General features: G+C 49.1%; 10 protein-coding genes across 10 annotated transcripts; 7 read left to right on the top strand and 3 right to left on the bottom strand.

Moving 5' to 3' along the window:
- Positions 1 to 1,146: 1,146 nt before the first annotated feature.
- Positions 1,147 to 2,177, bottom strand: EJ05DRAFT_476341 (uncharacterized protein). The gene has a single exon (XM_033744009.1). It carries the CDS (start codon positions 2,118 to 2,120, stop codon positions 1,395 to 1,397), a length of 726 nt encoding a protein of 241 aa, XP_033600525.1. The 5' UTR covers positions 2,121 to 2,177; the 3' UTR covers positions 1,147 to 1,394.
- A 387-nt stretch (positions 2,178 to 2,564) lies between these two features.
- EJ05DRAFT_528544 (uncharacterized protein) lies at positions 2,565 to 3,472 on the bottom strand. Its single transcript, XM_033748913.1, has one exon. The coding sequence runs from the start codon at positions 3,388 to 3,390 to the stop codon at positions 2,650 to 2,652; it is 741 nt and encodes a 246-aa protein (XP_033600524.1). The 5' UTR covers positions 3,391 to 3,472; the 3' UTR covers positions 2,565 to 2,649.
- Positions 3,473 to 5,825: 2,353 nt separating this feature from the next.
- Positions 5,826 to 6,452, top strand: EJ05DRAFT_500587 (uncharacterized protein; the record flags this gene model as incomplete). Its single annotated transcript, XM_033747015.1, has 1 exon — positions 5,826 to 6,452. One exon carries the CDS (start codon positions 5,826 to 5,828, stop codon positions 6,450 to 6,452), a length of 627 nt encoding a protein of 208 aa, XP_033600523.1.
- A 747-nt stretch (positions 6,453 to 7,199) lies between these two features.
- Positions 7,200 to 7,928, top strand: EJ05DRAFT_510905 (uncharacterized protein; the record flags this gene model as incomplete). The annotated part of the gene is made up of 1 exon (XM_033748210.1): positions 7,200 to 7,928. One exon carries the CDS (start codon positions 7,200 to 7,202, stop codon positions 7,833 to 7,835), a length of 636 nt encoding a protein of 211 aa, XP_033600522.1. The 3' UTR covers positions 7,836 to 7,928.
- A 330-nt stretch (positions 7,929 to 8,258) lies between these two features.
- Positions 8,259 to 9,906, top strand: EJ05DRAFT_538316 (uncharacterized protein; the record flags this gene model as incomplete). The annotated part of the gene is made up of 3 exons (XM_033749445.1): positions 8,259 to 8,936; positions 9,241 to 9,447; positions 9,823 to 9,906. Exons 1-3 carry the CDS (start codon positions 8,397 to 8,399, stop codon positions 9,904 to 9,906), a joined length of 831 nt encoding a protein of 276 aa, XP_033600521.1. The 5' UTR covers positions 8,259 to 8,396.
- Positions 9,907 to 10,293: 387 nt separating this feature from the next.
- On the top strand, positions 10,294 to 11,606 carry EJ05DRAFT_510904 (uncharacterized protein; the record flags this gene model as incomplete). Its single annotated transcript, XM_033748209.1, has 2 exons — positions 10,294 to 10,319; positions 10,367 to 11,606. The coding sequence occupies 2 exons, from the start codon at positions 10,294 to 10,296 to the stop codon at positions 11,442 to 11,444; spliced, it is 1,104 nt and encodes a 367-aa protein (XP_033600520.1). The 3' UTR covers positions 11,445 to 11,606.
- Positions 11,607 to 12,237: 631 nt separating this feature from the next.
- Positions 12,238 to 12,853, top strand: EJ05DRAFT_476339 (uncharacterized protein). The gene is made up of 2 exons (XM_033744008.1): positions 12,238 to 12,361; positions 12,415 to 12,853. The coding sequence occupies exons 1-2, from the start codon at positions 12,256 to 12,258 to the stop codon at positions 12,534 to 12,536; spliced, it is 228 nt and encodes a 75-aa protein (XP_033600519.1). The 5' UTR covers positions 12,238 to 12,255; the 3' UTR covers positions 12,537 to 12,853.
- Positions 12,400 to 13,634, top strand: EJ05DRAFT_528538 (uncharacterized protein; the record flags this gene model as incomplete). The annotated part of the gene is made up of 2 exons (XM_033748912.1): positions 12,400 to 13,214; positions 13,280 to 13,634. The coding sequence occupies exons 1-2, from the start codon at positions 12,823 to 12,825 to the stop codon at positions 13,632 to 13,634; spliced, it is 747 nt and encodes a 248-aa protein (XP_033600518.1). The 5' UTR covers positions 12,400 to 12,822.
- Positions 13,635 to 15,013: 1,379 nt separating this feature from the next.
- EJ05DRAFT_376338 (uncharacterized protein) lies at positions 15,014 to 16,852 on the bottom strand. The gene has a single exon (XM_033741191.1). The coding sequence runs from the start codon at positions 16,414 to 16,416 to the stop codon at positions 15,085 to 15,087; it is 1,332 nt and encodes a 443-aa protein (XP_033600517.1). The 5' UTR covers positions 16,417 to 16,852; the 3' UTR covers positions 15,014 to 15,084.
- A 145-nt stretch (positions 16,853 to 16,997) lies between these two features.
- Positions 16,998 to 17,426, top strand: EJ05DRAFT_486127 (uncharacterized protein; the record flags this gene model as incomplete). The annotated part of the gene is made up of 2 exons (XM_033745506.1): positions 16,998 to 17,012; positions 17,130 to 17,426. The coding sequence occupies 2 exons, from the start codon at positions 16,998 to 17,000 to the stop codon at positions 17,424 to 17,426; spliced, it is 312 nt and encodes a 103-aa protein (XP_033600516.1).
- Positions 17,427 to 17,575: the final 149 nt, after the last annotated feature.

Genomic DNA, 17,575 nt, shown 5'->3' with positions numbered 1-17,575 from the left:
TGATTTCGACAAACCTTCTGGAAGAGAAAATTCAGTGCTAGATCCGCGACCAGACCACGATCGCAGACCTTTTGAAGCTGAACCCAGAAGGCGCCCCTCACGATCACGTAGTGTGATGCCGAGATCATGGCACGAAAGAAGATCCTCTTCAGCTGATTATGAGAAAGATTCACGAAATCACAACCGCCGTGAATATTCCCAGAATATACCCGACCATCGTCATACGCAGGATATTACTACAACATTTCGCAGTCTCTCACTCGTGCCTCCTGGACAGGTGTCCTACGAGTACATACACGACAGGCCAGAGGCAACTTCTTTGCCTCGAGCTCGATCTCTATCCGCACGCCGTTACCCAGCATCACAACGTCCGGAAAGACCTGTTTCCTACACCAGGGCCCAGTATGCTTCTGAAGAGCAGCGTCCTCGGTCACGAACTCGTGTTCAATACGAGCCATCCACTAGACGTGCACAATCGCTGAGTCCAGCTTATCCGCAGACCCTAACGGGGGCTCGGGACTCACCTGACATTGTCCGATCGCTACCCCAGAGACAACGGACACGATCTCATCCACGTTCTGGTGAAATTATGAGATCTCCTGGCCGAACCCCAGATGTGATTGTCACCAAGACCACCGAGACATGGGAGTATGGTGCACCAAGTGCTCGTAGGCTCCCACCATCGCCTACATCGCGCCGTACACCGGAACGAATGCATCAGCAGCATCGAAGCCGCAGTCCAAGAGTCGAGGATGAGGAGAGCTGGCGGACTGAGGATGGCGTAGGACGTCGAAGACGACGGAAAAGTCATGGGTCGCGCGTCACCACTACCGGCCTTGGAGGATCCCATTGGTCGACTGAGGGAAATTCCAGCAACTAGCAGGCTTTACACATATTCTGGTCGGAAGGCACTTGTTTTCAAGTTAGTGGTGATGCTGACTCAAGACTGCTTGGTCGTTAAAGGCAAGATTATGGAACAGATGCATACCAATAATAGACTACAACACGACATTACATCAAATTTAAGAAAGGACTGATACTTTGGAAGTTAACAAGGCAACATATGTCATAAATCAATCATTGATACTAAAGATTTCCTGAAGTGGTAAGTAAAACTCAGCCAAGTAAACATTTCAATCATCTTGTTCGGCATTAATTTCAAGGGAATGGCTCTATTTCAGACTACATGATCAAAACTGTTCTAAAAGTGCTAGGCCACGTCGAAATGTTCATATCCCTTTTCAATATAGTCTCAGCTCTCAGGCAAGGCTCCAGTCGTTCCTGCTATATGAAAACATTCTCAAGCCCTAAATGGAATTCGTAACATTCAAAGCATGGCTATCATGTTGGTTCCTGGACCTAGCAAATCGTGCATCGTGTGTCTCGAATATAAGTCAGTTTAGACCTTTCGGAGTTTGGACAACTTTCTTGTTGTAGAAGTGCCTTTCTGGATCAAGCCCATCTATCTTAGGGACCTCTTCATCGTCGAATTTCTTCGTGTAGACATGCAAAACCTTGCGCATACCCTGTTTCAGTGTCAAACCCTTCAGCACCGCTTCTGTCTTGTCCCAGGCTACTTCAAAGCCAATTGAGCTGATCTTATTGGTTACCAGCTCCCCAATCGTCGGCAACTTCACTTCTTCTGCAACGCCTCCAAGCCCTGTTGGGCCCCCTTTCAGATTACGCAACTCGATCGCGCAAATCTGCTGCAACATATCCATCATGGCCTTCGCTGTGTTCACCAGGATCATTTCGTCGGGATCTCTTTGTTCTAGCTTGTAGTATATGCTGGTAAACAAGCAGGCGATCCAGTATTCGCACTCGTCGTTGGGCGGTATAAGGAGAGCGGTGCCGAGAAGCTTGTGGCTGTCGGGTCCGGCAATCCATGCTGATTTGTCGTCACTCAATACAGGATTGCAGTGCTGCCAGTATCTCTTGTGGACTGATGGGAAGCGAGCAGCAAATCGTGTAGCAGTACCAAAGCCCCAACGTCCAATGCAATTGCATGAAAGGACTAGGACAGTGAAGGGGGACGCGCCGAGCATATCCCCGTCTTCATTCACCTCGAGGTCTAAATGTTTGGCTTCTTGTGAAGCTCTACGATGGCTATCGGACGCCATATTTGCGGATGAAAGGACCGTAATGCTTCGACGATGACTGCGAGTGGCAATTACATAGCTCTGGAATGAGAAGAAATCAAGAATCGATGCACATGTGCTAGGTATATATTACCCCACCTTCCCTGAGAATGACATGGATGAGAGCGCAAGGCAAACATGAATCGCCGCATTGATGAAAAAACAAATATACTGTAGTACCAACAACCAGTTTCTTTGCACCATAGTGTTGATCTGAGCGATAATCCGGCTTCCCAGTATCAGGGTAGCGGTGGACCTAGATAGAGGAATGATGCAAAGTTGACAAGCAGTTTTTATACGTCAGTGAAGAGTTTCATCAAGACAGACAAGCATAGTGTAACAGTCATAAGTGTTCTAGTTCGAGTCATACCTTATAATATTACTCCGAACTTAATACGTATTCAATAAAACCATAAGTGGATCACACTGAAATTGTATTGCTAGTCAACAAAAGAGGGAAACATTACAGTCTACATCATTTCTCTCTGCAGATCTGCTTGAGCCAACAGGCTCAACAACCGCAACAATCGGAACTATCTTCCGAAGGTGACCTACTCCATCGGGAGTTTGCATCTCGTGGCACCGCGTGCATGCTTGATCTCTGTCTGCCATATCCCGAAGTGTATTCCCTGCGAGACCCATCCAGATGGGGAGTCGTTATATGCGTGTCGCTGGCTGAATGATGTCGACTCTGGTGGGATCGCCCTACCCGACTACGTCCTCTGGATCCATGGTACGCTCTAGAGCCACTATGCTGTCTCATCCTTCGTCCGCCTTCTCTATCATAATAGTCACGGCTCTGTGAGCGCTGTGGTGATGGCGATACCGATGCACGCTGATCTCTGGAGCCGCTATACTGGCTTATCCTCCATTGATTTTCTCTACCGTCGTTAGCACGCTGTCCGTGTTGTGCAGACGATGACAGCGATATCGATGCGCCCGTTCCTACGTCGAACTCTTCACGGTCAGGGCGGTGTCTCCTTTCATCATTGCCAGGACGCCCAGAAGGTGAGAATGCCGGAGAAGATCTCCTCACGGTCGAGCTTGACTCATGAAGCCCGAGAGGATTAGATACCGTCCTGGATGGGGATCGAGAAGTTTTAGGACCAGAGACACGGCGAGGAGAAGCACTAGAGCTTCGTTGTCTTAGAAGGTGTGCGTCAGGTGGTCTAAAGAGTCCACCATCTCCCCTGCTGCGAGATCTTCCTTGGCCTAGGTTCTCGAGTTCGGTTTCGTTGTTGCGTGATGCCATGGTGCGTGTGGGCTTCAATATGCGAACTTACACAAGTTGTTGTTTGTGGTTCACTTTACATTAAACTAGTCATAATCTCGCTCGCCTTTATACGTACAAGAGCAGTGGCAATAGCAGGGGTATGGGAGGAATGTGAGGGGCGAAATGGAGCCTGACGAACTGCAAGGAAGTCCTTCTTATTTAACAATGAAAACAAGATACCGAAATTGTACAACAATGAAACAAGAAACAGAGCATGCGCAGCGCTCCAGAGGGTCGTAAGCTCATGGCATCCAATTCACTCGTAAGACAGTGCGACCAACCTTTGGCGAACTACTGACAGGTGATGAACCTTCGAGATCTATCCGCTACTGAAACAATCGTGTACGCCGATAGAAAACAAACAGAGGGTGTCCGATCTATAAGGTGTACAGTACAGCTCTCCATGAAACGGCTTAGGATGAAACTCCCGAATAGCTCTGAAATGCTAAGATAGGCAATACATAGCATAGCTATACACAGCGTTGATAACATACAAGTAGTTATAACAGCTATATCTGCTAGACTGAATGAGACACGGATAACAGCCACTAATGCAGAAACAATGCTTGAAATCATTCGTGAGACAAGTCTTACTGAACCTATCATTTGATCACAGCGAGACTGCTCATAGCATAGTCTGATGTCATCATCTTCCATGTCAAGTGCTGATTATCTTCCGTCTTTGACTATCACACAAGGCGGGAGACTAATATATACCACATAAGCGAGATATACAGATAATCGTCAAGTCTCCACAGGTGTGCCTACCTAAATCTACCCCTATCCAGTCCATACTGAGGCTCATGTGCTTCATACCGAGGTACTCCAAGGTTGGTAAATCAAGAGGCATACAGGACCCAGCCGGCGACAAACAGACTGTTCCTAAGAAGAGCCTTTTCATATCAATGTGGCAACTAAGATCACAATGTCTCAACATAGATAAACGGGTGAACTGAAAACTCTGCTGCTCCTTACTGGATAATATATCAGTTCTAGAAGATGATTACTCCAAAAACTAGCCGGTAAATAGTCGTTCACTCGCTAGATTTAGCACGACTAATTTTGTTAATCGAGATTAAGATGTAACGCGCACGGAGTTCGATATGGTCCTTTTTAATACTGATGGGACTTCCGCTAATTGTCATGATTCGATCTATTTTCAACCTCACCTTATTTTACCTTTTCATTACGGACATGCATGGAATATTATCTGTTATCACGTGCCCCCTTCTTTATGTAATCTCCCTATAACTTATAAGGCACATATATAGAACGTATTAATAGTTATTAATAGACATGCTTCTTACTTCTTACATACCTATACTCGATAACATTCCAATAAGCAACGTTACACTAGGGGCCAAATGGTAGGTGATGTTAAGGTAATATCCTCAGTTCTTTAAGGAAAACGCTAAATTAAACCAACAACGTACCTGTTAATAAGTGAGATTGGTTACTCCGTAGTACTACTCTAAAGGCTTCACCCTAGAAGATCTTTTCGAATGCATAATGTAAGGGTACTAACTCATCACTTCTAACTCTCGCTACGTACCATTCGTAAGTAAGCTATATATATAGACTTCGGTAAATATATCAATTAATCCGAGTATATAAGCTGAATCTAGTTAAAATTGCAATAGAGAATACGAGCTTAATATATGGTTTAGATTAACGACTAATGTGGTATAGTCTTAATCTAATTGGCTAGATTACTTGTGTTAGATTAAATAAAGTAGGGTATATGTTTATCTATCGCTTAATGCCTTCTCTTAGGCTAGAATCAGGCATGAATATTAACCTAAGGCTTACTTTCTGCCTTAGGCCTAAGGTCTGCCTCGATATGGCCTAGTATGGATACACCCAACTTTATTCAATCTAATACAAAGTAATCCCACGCCCTCGGAATAGATCGTAAGCTCATTTATACAGTGACTAATCATACAATCCTAGTATAGACCCTTGGATTGTGTCCAATTGTATATGCCGAAGTCTGAACGTGTGTAGATATGTTAGTACCTAAGATGCCGCATCAGTCGAGGGACACGGCTCCGAATGTGTCATATTACACGTTGTATGTCATCCTGAAAAGAGGGATACATCTTAGACTGAACGTATTGGTGCTTCTCCCTTTTAGGTAGGCGCTCTAATTGAGTAGATTTCAAGCTATATGTATACATACGCTTCTATTCTAGCTAATAGCATTCGGCCGATGACCTTTCCAAAAAGCACGGTGCCCAGGTTCACGCGAATTATATTATAAATATCTATGAAGGTTTCGTAGTATGTCATAGTAAGGTCACCAAAGTGGACTATAAGTAATACCATGTAGCATACGTCTTAATCATTGAATAGCCACCTTCTTTCTGGAACAAAGCCGCGAACAACAAAGTACCGCCAAGTCGTCTATACTACAAATGCATCCTCCAAGCATCCTCGTCATTATCGGTATCATTACTAGCGTAGGCGCTGTGCTTAATTGCAAACCGTCAGAATGGTTCGAACGGACCACTCCTCAACACTTAGATATGCTCTATAACAATTCTGATTCTGAATTCCAGACCGCCATTCAGTACTACAAATCGATACGTTCCGATGATTATGACTCTTGTGATGCTTATGAGGGCATCGGCCAGGAGGAGCAGGCAAAGTACAAACTCACAGATAAAGATGTACCATCTGAGTTGAGTGGGGGTGTCGTCGTATGCCAGAAAAATGGACCTCCGGTCGATAGAGAGGATGTGAAAACTGCCCAAAGGGCACAATTAAAAGCCTGTAACGGATCGCATTGGGGAAAAAACTTCGGACCCGAACGTTTATCCTTCCCCTCCGGAAACCTTGAGGCATTTCAATGTGACTATACAAAAAAGGACAAAAAGCACCATGGGAAACCGGTAGGACAGACATGCCACCCGGAATCGCTTGTAGCGATGTTATTACAAGTTCACATACACTGTGGAACTCAAAGCGGGTACTTTTATATGCGGAAGTGGGATGTCGCATATGGTCGGGTGCGTAAAGAATATAGAGGGCTCTGCGAGTAGGGAGAATTTCCGTTTGAAACAATTCCTCGCAGTTAGCCGAACAGATATAAGAGTTTTACCTTGCCTTGAGATACGGCAACGCATGTTGGCGGTTCATTCTCTTGATATTTTATGGCATTTGTATTGGTGGAAAGTACTTGGAGGCAGAGATGGGTACATACAATCCAGATCCACGCAATCTCAATCTGGGACAAGACTTTAACAGAGCATACAAGCTCAATCTACGCCTCAAAATAATTGCCAAGACGGTGCAATTCTCACTACATACTTTGAGGGTGACTAATCATATAATCCTAATCTCGGCCTTCGGATTGTAGCCGATTGTAATATGCCGCAGTCCGAGCGTGTGTAGTAATTAATTGAGTACCTACAAATGCCGCATTAGTCGAGAACGCAGGTTACGGCTCCGAATGTGTCATATCATATGTGACAAAGCGATATCAACCTTAATTACAAGAGAGAAACAAATTAGACTGACCGGACAAGTAGACGATCTAACTATCAATATACTAAGCAATACATACGTAGGCAGTTATTCTAGCTAATAGTAGTCGGCCGATGACCTTTCCAAAAAGCACGGTGTCCGACTTTGCAGTTCTACGAGGGTTTCAGAGTATGTCACACTACAATGGACTATAAGTAACGTTATTTAGCACAAATTACATCTTAATTTTCAAAAAAGCCAACCCCCCTCCAAAACTACAGCCGTAAACGATACACAAAACCGCTCAGCCATCGATATCAGCAATGCATCTTCGAAGCATCCTCGTTATCATCGGTTTCACTACCGTTGTAGGCGCCGCTAAGAATAAATGCAAACCGCCAGGCTGGTTTGAACGTTATAATAATCAGAGCTTAAGCGAATTCTATGACCGCACCAATTCTCCATATATCAGGTCCGCCATCGACTTCGTAAGATCAGCATCTCTCGACAAAGTTGATGTTTGTAGACATGAGCATAAACACGGCGAGACTCTGGAAGAGTATGTCATCCCAAGTACAGATCTACCAGCCGGGCTGGAGAAGGGTAACGTCGTATGCCGGGAAGACGGACACTTTCTCGAGGATCGCGATATAGAAGAGGTCCAAAAGTTGCAGTTCGGGCCCTGCAACGGAAAGGACAAATGGGGGAGACATTATGGGGGCAGTCTCAAAACCTTCCCGTCTGGCGACGTCGTGGCATTTCAATGTGACTATACCGCTTCGTACAAAATCATGTTTTGGGTCTATGAAAATGTAGGACAGACATGCCATCCGGAAGACCTCGGACACATGTGGTTACAAATTCACTTATATTGTGGAAATCGACCCGGTTGGTTCGCCATGGACAGTTGGGATGTCAAATATGGTCGACAGCACAAGAAAGATAGAAAGCTCTGCTAGAAGCTATTCCCGTTTGAAACCACGCCTCACAATTAGTCAAACAGAGAGACCGGAATGGCCCCTAAAAATCGACAGGTCGGATGAACATTAGGGCTATCGACAGAATATAGTAATATCCTCCATGACTGGCAAAAGTCATAGCAGACGTCAAGGATAGCTGGTCTTCGAGTTGAGAACTCGTTGTTATACTTCGGTCACGCATCAAGGAGAAACCCGCGACATGAGCAGTATTCTTCATAATACAAGAAATTCCACCTCGCCTCCAGCTACGAGAAAGTTCATTATCTCGATATTTGCAGTATTTGTAGAGGTGAAAAAGGACTTGGACCGGTGAGAGTTCGCGAGACTGTGCGACTGTAATGACTACGAGCGTCATAGGCAGTAGCAAAGAGACGAAGTGCTCCTCTATCTACAACATCCTATCCGCATAGTCTTTCTTGGATCCGTCGCGCGTGAAGAGGCGGTTTGAGTTGCGGCATATGGACATGTATACCCAGTTGGGGGGAGACACAGAATATCGATCCGAAACTGCTCGAGTATGACGGCCTGGACGACTACATCATGAAGCGGTATGAGGAATATAGAGTCGATGCGTTCTATCCAACGATCGAATTGGCCACAGGCGCGCAAGTCTCGGACATAGAGCATGAAGTCGTAGAACCCCTGACCGTCCCGCTCGGGCAAATCGGACTATTCACCAACGATTATCGGTCCTACGACGGCGAGGTACAAACGAGAGAACAGATCGGCGATCCACTCACCAACTCGATCGATATCACGCTCCGCGATAGAACGTCCACCGTTGATGAAGCCAAGGCAACTATACATGTGAGGACTATCAACGACGAGGGGAGGTTCTTGCAGGCACGGAAGAAGTTGTATGCCCTGAAACGCAGCTATCGCAGGGCGCAAGAAGCATTTCTGGACCCTTGCGCCGCTGGCGCTAGAGGCAATCACTGTTTCTGTGCAGTTCTTTCTCGGTACGGGATGTGTAAAGCTGACATGGACGATTGGGTAGACTGGCTAGCTATACCAGCAGCAGAAATTGAGAATGGCATCGCACGTCCCGTTGTTGTACCCCTTCGACAAACGGAGCGAACAGTGAGGAGTCCAATATAAAGCCTTTGAATTCAGTATCGTTTACTGAGCATACTTCAGGCTCAGAAAATGCCAGCTGCGTCAACTCGATCGAGAGGATGACCGAGTGGAGAATCAAACAGACTTATATGGTTCTATACTGGATTGTTCAGCTCAGTATATCCGCGGCTTGACATATAAGGGTGTACTAACAACGCTCATCGAATGTCTCAAAGTCTGGCTAGACATACCAGCGACATTATGGATAGCTATCAAGGACATTATCGATATTCTGCGTAACGCATTCCTCGTCTTGGATGACATCTAGGATGATTCAGTGTTGCGGCGATCACGTCCAGCGACCAAAATTCCCTTTCGCAAATCGCAGTCTATCAACAATGCAAGCCACATGCGTGTCGCAGCCGTCAAGAGAGCACGTAGCGTCCAACGTACCGACTGTCTTGATGTCGTCCTGGAAGAGCTCGGTACTCTGTTCGTCGGTCAGAGCTGGGATGTGTACTGGATAGAGAGTCATGTGTGCCCATGAGTGGAAGAGTACATTTAGATGACTGACAGTAAGACTGGGGAGTATGTTCAAACTTCTCACCCACGTAATGCAGACAGAGTCTTATGAGAAGCTGAAGTTGGGCCCTTTGACGACGCTGCTAAGAGGAATCTTTCAGAGCCGGGACAGCTCCATGAATTTGACAGCCGATGGGTATAGTGTGCGAAACGGCATGTGTGAAGACTTTGGCAAAGGGAAGATGTCACATCCCCTGGCTATGTGCCATAGCCTCAGGCCAGAAATTGCCGCTTATCTCATAGGCATATTGCGGCAGCAGCGAATAGCTGGGCGAGGCCAACATTTGACACCTCAAACAAAGCAATTATGTACTTGACGGATATCTAGATTTCAGGGGCGATACAAGCAGCATTGAGGAAGTTGGAGAAGCTTTCAGGACTTGTGGAGGTGGAAGTATCTAGCTTGGAGTGAGAGACAGGAGGGAACGATCGGATGTTGAATATATTGGCTGAGAGGCTTCGCGTCGAGTGGGGACTGCTATTGAGAGATAGTAGTGCCCTTGAACACTGAAGAGGAGATCTGACACTTGAGTGCTGTTTAGTTGTAACTCTGCCAGGGGGGGGGGGGGGGGGGGGGGGGGGGGGAGGGGTTAGATCTGAGCTGCGAGTGAACAGTGAACAGGCATCTTTCCATTCTTCCATAGCTTGTGGCGAGCACAGGCCTGTCTGGTGGAACTAAGTGAACAATGCAAGCTGGATAACGCCTTTCTCTCATCGGTTCTAGGCAACCAACTATCCTCCAACCAACAAACCTCATATTTGTCTCGAAAGGCGCTTCCGTCCAGATCTCCAAGCAATCATGGAACCAAGCATGAGATTCTCCGAGTGAGTGGTCTCGCTCCCATTCGCGATCGTTATACTGATATCACAAGCTGTCTTATGTCGCCTGTAGTGACCGTGACAATCACCACTAGAGAAAACCACACCGGCACCAAGCAAGAGAAAACCTTCAACATCCACTCGGAGCTCTTGCGACAAGAATCCGAATACTTCGCGGAGCATCTCCAAGGTAAGCTGCAGGAGCAGTACAGTCGCAAAGTCGTCCTCGACGACGTCGACCCAGGCTGTTTCGGCTACTTTGTCGAGTACCTGTACCGCAACGGCTGGGTGCTGGACAATCCCAAAGACAACAACAACAACAACAACAACAACAACAACAACAACAACAACAACAACAACGACAACAACGACAACAACGAGAACAACAGGAACCACATGGCTGAAGGTGACTTTGTCACCATCGGTCTGCTGTACGCTCTGGGGCAGCGCCTGGTCGCCGGGCGGTTCCAGGAAGCGCTCTTCAACAAATTCGCCAGTCACTTTCTCGCCGAGAAGCATGGTGCGAGGGAGCTCTGCGAGTTGTTGGCCATTGTTGGCGACGTGCTGCCCGAACAACACCCGGAGATCGGACTCCGTCACTACATCCTCGCATACACAGTTAAACACCTGGATGACTTGAGAGGCTACCACGGCTTTGACGCGGTACTGGAAAGAATGCCTAGCCTGGGCCGATGCATCCTGTCTGTCGATCCACACCCCTTACTGGACGTCTCGAATATCAGGCCCAGCGCCGGCGAAGCAGCGAGATACGAGGAAATAAGGTGTCCGAGCCCGCCATACAAGAAGCAATGTCGCTTCCGGCCAGAGTTCAGAGCCGGCGAAGCAGCGAGATACGAGGAAACAAGGTGTCCGAGCCCGCCATGCAAGAAGCAATGTCGCTTCCGGCCAGAGTTCAGAGCCGAATCTTCTTCTCCACCGCCTTCACCTCTCACAACTGTGGGAACCATCAAGGATGAACGCCGGAGATCGTCCTCGAGAACGCGTAAGCCTCTTGAAAGGTCCCCCACACCTCTGGATTCCAGATACTTCATCCCAGAGTACACACAACAGCGTTTCTCACAGAACACGGGGTCCTGCGCTCACTGGACAGCATCCCATGAGTTGCACTGAACGAATCGAGCCAAACCGAATGTCGTCAGCACGAGCGAGAGCGGGTTGTTGAACTGGAAATTGACTGAAGAAGGATAGAGAGAGAGAGAGAGAGAGAGAGAGAGAGAGAGAGAGAGAGAGAGAGAGAGAGAGAGAGAGAGAGATAGATAGAGAGAGACAGAGAGAGAGAGACAGAGCGAGAGAGACAGAGCGAGAGACCAGAACACCAGGAAATTGAGTTAGTACACAAATAGGCTAATGAATACCAGCTTTACCTGTCTTCAGTTCCCAAAAAGTAATTATAGTGCTTTCTTCAACACAGGCCGCGATTTCGCGCTTGAATGACTTTTCAGTCTTTAGCAAAGAAAAGCCCAGAGAGTCGATGCATACTGACCCGTCGTGAATAGCCCTTTCACCCACTCCCTCTCCCACCTCTCTCCCTCCTACACACACATAAAAACCCAGACATGTCACATCACAACCATTCAAACCCACCGCAACTCCACCCCTCAAAGCAGTGGCAAAAATGAAACCCTCAACATTCCCCTCGCACAGAGCAAATCCCTTCCAAACAAGCCCACTAGCCACACGAAGAGGAAATCTGCCTCGCTTTATTTAAAACTCTTTCTCGTGCTCTCTCGTCTGTAAGCCTTCAAGTCGGTTTGGGGGCCGGCGGTGGCGTAGGGCTGTGTTGGAGGGTAGATCTAGCTGTAGCGGGCTGAGCCACGCGCGCGATCTACCCTCCGGGGTCTGGAATACTGACTTACCCGTTCCCCGTTTGATGGGTTGTTGTATTTTCTGTTGGAGGATGGATGTAATAAGAGTATGGCGAATGGCGCAAGATTCGCTGGCGCTGGCTCTGTTTGGCTCCATCCATCTTTGGCTCCAGCTCCAGCTTCTCGGTCTCGCTCTGTGCACTAATAGTGTACAGTCGCTAGGTCTGTGTCGCGTGTGTTCGAACTCGCGCATATGTTGTGTTGACTGTTACTAGACATGCAGCATCTGTTGATCCATCGCGCTGCTCCGCCTCGCCCCCAGTTTGGCACTCATCGTCCAGCCACGGGATCGCCAACGTTCGAAAGGCAGTTTTGCGTGAGATCGACGGGTGCTTAGCGTATAAGGCTGCTGTCGTCTCTCTCACTGTCTCTCACTCTCTCTCTCTCTCTCTTGCTATATGAGGAAGAGTAGAAGGTCGTGTGTTTGGCCAGGGAGTGATAGGATGTGATATAAGCCCAGCATATACCTACCTACTACCGTCTTTTCTTCCAGACAAGATACCATTCCAACATATATATACACACACATACACACATACGCCTTCAAACCACCACCTATTCTATAAATCATCGTTCCAAAGAAACTCTCACCACAACAACAACAACAACGACAACAACAAAAAATGGCCCTCCTCCTCCCCCCACCCCTCCTCTTCACCCCCGCCCTCCTCCCCCGCACCCTCTGCCTCGCCACCTTCCCGCCCGCCCTCCTCCTCCTCATCCTCCACGGCATCCTCAGCGAAAGCGTCAACCCCGCCCTCGGCCTCATCCCCCTCGCCTTCTCCGCCCTCCTCAGCGCCGCCATCCTACACTCCGCCCAACAACAACAATCCCGCCGAAGCTGCAACTGCAACTGCAATGGCGGCAGTCTAGCCGGACACCCCGCCGTCCTAATCGCCGACGTCCTCGCCGCAACAGGCCTGCTGCTAGAGTGGATACTCACCCTCGTGTTTATGCCGCGGTGGGCGTGGCCGATGCTAGGGACGTATTGTACGTGGTTCCTGCTCCTGAATCTGTGAGTTTTGTGCTTCCCCCTTTATCCCTCCTGTATTACACGACCGCTAAACCAAACAAAAACAGAACATGCCACGCCTCCCTCGTCCTAAAGCACTGTCTCGACGCCCTCTCCGGCACGCCCTACTACCCTCCAAGCTGCCCGCAGTGCCACTTTGCGCCGCTGTCGCGCTTTCGCGGTTCCGGTCGCGTGTTTCTGAGCACGCTTCATCCGGCATACCAGCCCCTTATCGTTCCGGATGGCACAGACGAAACAGAGGGCGTAGAGCACGCGGAGGATGAGGGACAGCAACAGCAGGAGTATGGTGCGTACCAGGACGTGGTGTCCGATCCTAGCGGCGGCGGCTCTGGAGGGCAAGGGGGTAAGAGCGGCGGCAGCAACGGAGGTGGTAGGGGGGGTTCGGCAGAGGAGCAAGTCTGAAGCTCATTGTTGTCGTTATTGTCGTTGTCGTTGTTGTCGTTGTCGTTGTCTCTGCGTCGGGGCGGGGAGAGTTTGTGGCCGTAACGGAACGAAGCGCTTGTAGTTTACTTTGGCACGGATCCAAAGCACTCGGTTCCTACTTGGTCCCACATGTATACATACACATGCTTTATGAGTTTCTCAAGACGGGGCGCGGGACCTGTGAATATAAGGGGTAATTAGACCGGGAGTTGTGGTAGAGGAGGGGTAATCAGTAGGCGTTATCATCGAGTTTTACTAACGAATTTGCGTTTATAGAAGAAGAAGGAAATAATCCATAAATGTAATTGATAGATTGATTAATTAATTACTTTTATCAAGAAGCTTTCGAAAAAAAAAACACAAAGTTCTACAGGAGCAAGGGAGTGACGTTTGGAAACAGTCCAGCCAATTAGCAGCTAGTCCCGTTTCGGCCAGAAAGTAGCCGTCGCGAGCTGCTGTTTAATTACGCACAATAGATAGACACTCAAATATAGACGAGAAGAATCAAGTCCTCAATTGCAGATATTCTATATATACGTATGCAGTGCTACACACCATCCCAAAGCCTGCGCGTCATAAGTATGGTATGGTATATATTGTATTTTGCAGTACGGTGCAAGCTATGTACATAAAGACCGTCGAGGCCAGTAGACAGATACCCGAATGGCATAACTATCCCCCAAAAGCCCCCGGTTGTGCTCCTATTCTCGAGAGCGTCAAGAGTTCTCTACGATACCGAAGTTACCGAAGCAATGGCTGCTGATTTCCAGCCGAGTCTCAAGAAACAGTATTAAATTTCCCGAAAGAAAAGCCTCCCAACGCAATGCAATCCCCCAGCTCCCCGTCAGCGCTTGAACAATCGGAGCTCGAAGTGGGATGCCGCTATGAGCCTGTGGAAGGCCCCAAAATTTGTTAGTTAATATGTTGAAAAAAGACAAACTCGTCGTCTCCAACGTCCCCAACGTCTCCAACGTCGTCAACGTCTCCAAGTGTAACGTAGTAATATGTCGAGCATGTTCGTCACGCTCGAGCTTGACAATGTCCGGAAACAACGTCTCAGGTCAAGCCGTGTGTATGTGTTGTGCAGTGATTCGCCATCCATCGTTGAGATGGGTAGGCGCGTGTGCCGATGAACACCCGGATCTCGCCGGATGTCGGAAAAATGATGTTTCCAAAAACAGGTTGTTGTTTCAAGGTCCAATGCGGAAGACCCTGGCATGCACGGTAACTTCTCGGGTATCGTATCCTGTCACGGACATTGACGTTCCCAACGTCCAGAACGCCTGAACCTCGTAATGCATGCAATCCGTCCATCGTGAGTGATTAAAGGTATAGAGTAAAAGTCGTGGTTCTGAATATATGACGTGTAATCATGTTGTATCGGCATGCGCCGCCGATGCGCCTGCGCATGTCGTATAATTCGGATAGCTCACATGCTTCCCATCTTGAGAAGCGCTTCGATGGCTTCACGTTCAGGGCTGTTCTTGCTGATGGCGAGGTCCACGTGTTGGCTTGCCGCTCCTCCACGGAGAGAAGAAATCGGAAATGCCGGAGAATTGTGAGATCTGGCGGTAAACATCTTCGAAGCGTGCACAGCAGAGACGGAGCGCCGTTCCATCTGGGGACGCACATGCGAGTGATTATACGAATGCGTGCGGTTGTCGTAGGATGAAATTCTGGGGCGCGGGACGGATTTCGCCTGTCCCACTCCGGCACTGTTAGAAGACCTCATGCGTGCTGTTGAAGCACGTCTGTTGGTGTTCTTTGGGCTACCGTAGAACAAAGACCCGTGTTTCAGGGCCTCCGGACCAATCGCGGCCCAGTCCTCCTCGTCAGTCGCGTCATCATCCTCCATGTTGATTTCGCGCCCTGGTACACCTTCATCAGCGGAAGACGAAGTGTCCGAGTCGAGCGAGTCTTCGGATCCGTCCAATGACATCTTGTCGGCCTCGTGTTCCGCGACATTCATTCCTATGTCCATTTCCAGGTCATTTTCAAGCATGGAGTCGGCGGCCCAAGATCCCCCAAATTTATCGTGTCGCTGTCGACGCGTAGCTTCTGGTATCTGAAGACCAGCACTCGACATGGCGTACGAGTCTGCGACGCTCAAGGGTGGGGACATTCCAAGTCGCGCGCGTTCCGAGACAGGGAAGGACCCTGGTTGGAGACTGCCGCGGCCTTCTCGAGGAGGTTGACCGCGGGTTCTCGCATCCCAGCGACCCCAGCCAACCTTCTCGAACTCGACGTCACCATTCAGGCCTCCGCCACCCCGGATCTCCAGTGCGCTAACCACGAGCCTGCGGGCCTTGGGTGGTGGTATACTAGAGAAGCCTGGTACCGACTGCGTCAAGCAGTTGAGAATGTATCGAATAGCCATGGGGCCATTCGGAAGGAGGATATCGGGAAGGTGATGCTTCGCGAGCATAGAAGGAGTGATGACAGCAGACGCCTCCAGGCCGGACAAGGCAGCGCTGGAAAGAGCCGTGGGCTGGTCCTGCGCCTGAGCATGTTCAACCGCATCCTGAAGGTCTATCTCAGACTCGAGCGCGATGGAAGAGGTGCGATGGCCCTTGTGAGCATGCAGCTCTGGCGACAAGGAGTTTGGAGGAGTGGGAAGGTTGAGAGGATAAGCCGAGAAATCAGGCTTGCTGGCCGAGGCAGCAGCGTTAGCAGACTCCTGGCGAAAGTTGAAGTCGGCATGCTTGCCAGCGGCGACAGCAGCACTGAGGCTGGAAAAGGGCTTGGTTGGGATGGCGGCCATTGTTATTCGAGGTTGACTGGGGTAGAGCTCTCCTGTGAAGGTGTGAGTCAGAGGTCAAGGACAAGTAGTCGTAACGCGACTGCGGTGGTATCGAAAGGGAGACAGGAAGTAGGCCAACTCACGATCACGATGTGACGAAGCTCTGAGATAGTGGTCTGGCGGCGAGCAGATTGCGCGACGCGAGAGTGTAGATGGTGGAGCTGTAGACGAACGACGGGACAGCTAAGGTTGGTGAAGTGGATGAAGGGTTCGGTGATCGACAAGGTCGGACCGAAGCAAGCAGCGAGGCAGGGAAGTGAGGATAGGTGTTGTTTGGAGAGTCAGCACGACTGGCAGGAGTCTGAGCGACGGAAGAAAGGAAGCAAATAAGAGTAGCAGTGATGGGTAGCAGTTTGATATCTTCAGCGTTGTTGTTTATGGTGGTGAGAAAGACGGATGGGCGGGACAGGAGGACTATGTAGGTGCACGGGGGGAAGATTCAGGGCACGGGGGAGGGAGGGAGGGGGGTGAAGGGCGGGCGAAAGCGCAAGTGCGTATGGATTTGGTATTTGCATATTTGGATTGCGCCGATTGAACTCACAATGGAAGCCGGGTGGGTGAGCTGAAGGTTTGTTTGCCTGGGCGCCGCATCATCAGCAGCAGCACCTTGTAGCCTGGGAACTGGCTGGCAGCTGGCAGTTGGCAGCTCTGGGGCGGTAATAATAATTAATTAGGGGAGCAGCCAGCCAAGCCAGCCAGCCAGCCAGTCAGCCTGTCAGCCAGCAAATCCGCCAGAAAACCCGCCGCGAAATAGGCAGCACGCCAGCGACAAGCCAGCGACAAGCCAGCGAGCAAATAGCAAGCAGCAGCCTCCCCCAACGCCCCCACCCGCTGTAGTTTTGACACCTGCGCCGTCCAATTACGCGCATGCGCCCAATCAGCACTTTCGGCCCAGCAGCGTGACCGTCGCACGCCCAGAACAAACACGCCCTGCGCTCGTTGGCTGTCAATTCACGGTTATCATCCATTAGACAGTGTGGTCTGTCTGTCTCTCTTAATACATCATCACATTTGATACTTGATCCTACTACTACTACTACTACTACTACTACTACTACTACTACTACTACTACTACTACTACTACTACTACTACTACTACTACTACTACTACTACTACTA

The sequence above is a fragment of the Pseudovirgaria hyperparasitica genome (genome assembly GCF_010093815.1).
Source record: "Pseudovirgaria hyperparasitica strain CBS 121739 unplaced genomic scaffold EJ05scaffold_8, whole genome shotgun sequence".
Classification (NCBI taxonomy): domain Eukaryota; kingdom Fungi; phylum Ascomycota; class Dothideomycetes; order Acrospermales; family Acrospermaceae; genus Pseudovirgaria; species Pseudovirgaria hyperparasitica.
This window is presented reverse-complemented; position numbering and strand designations above follow the sequence as displayed.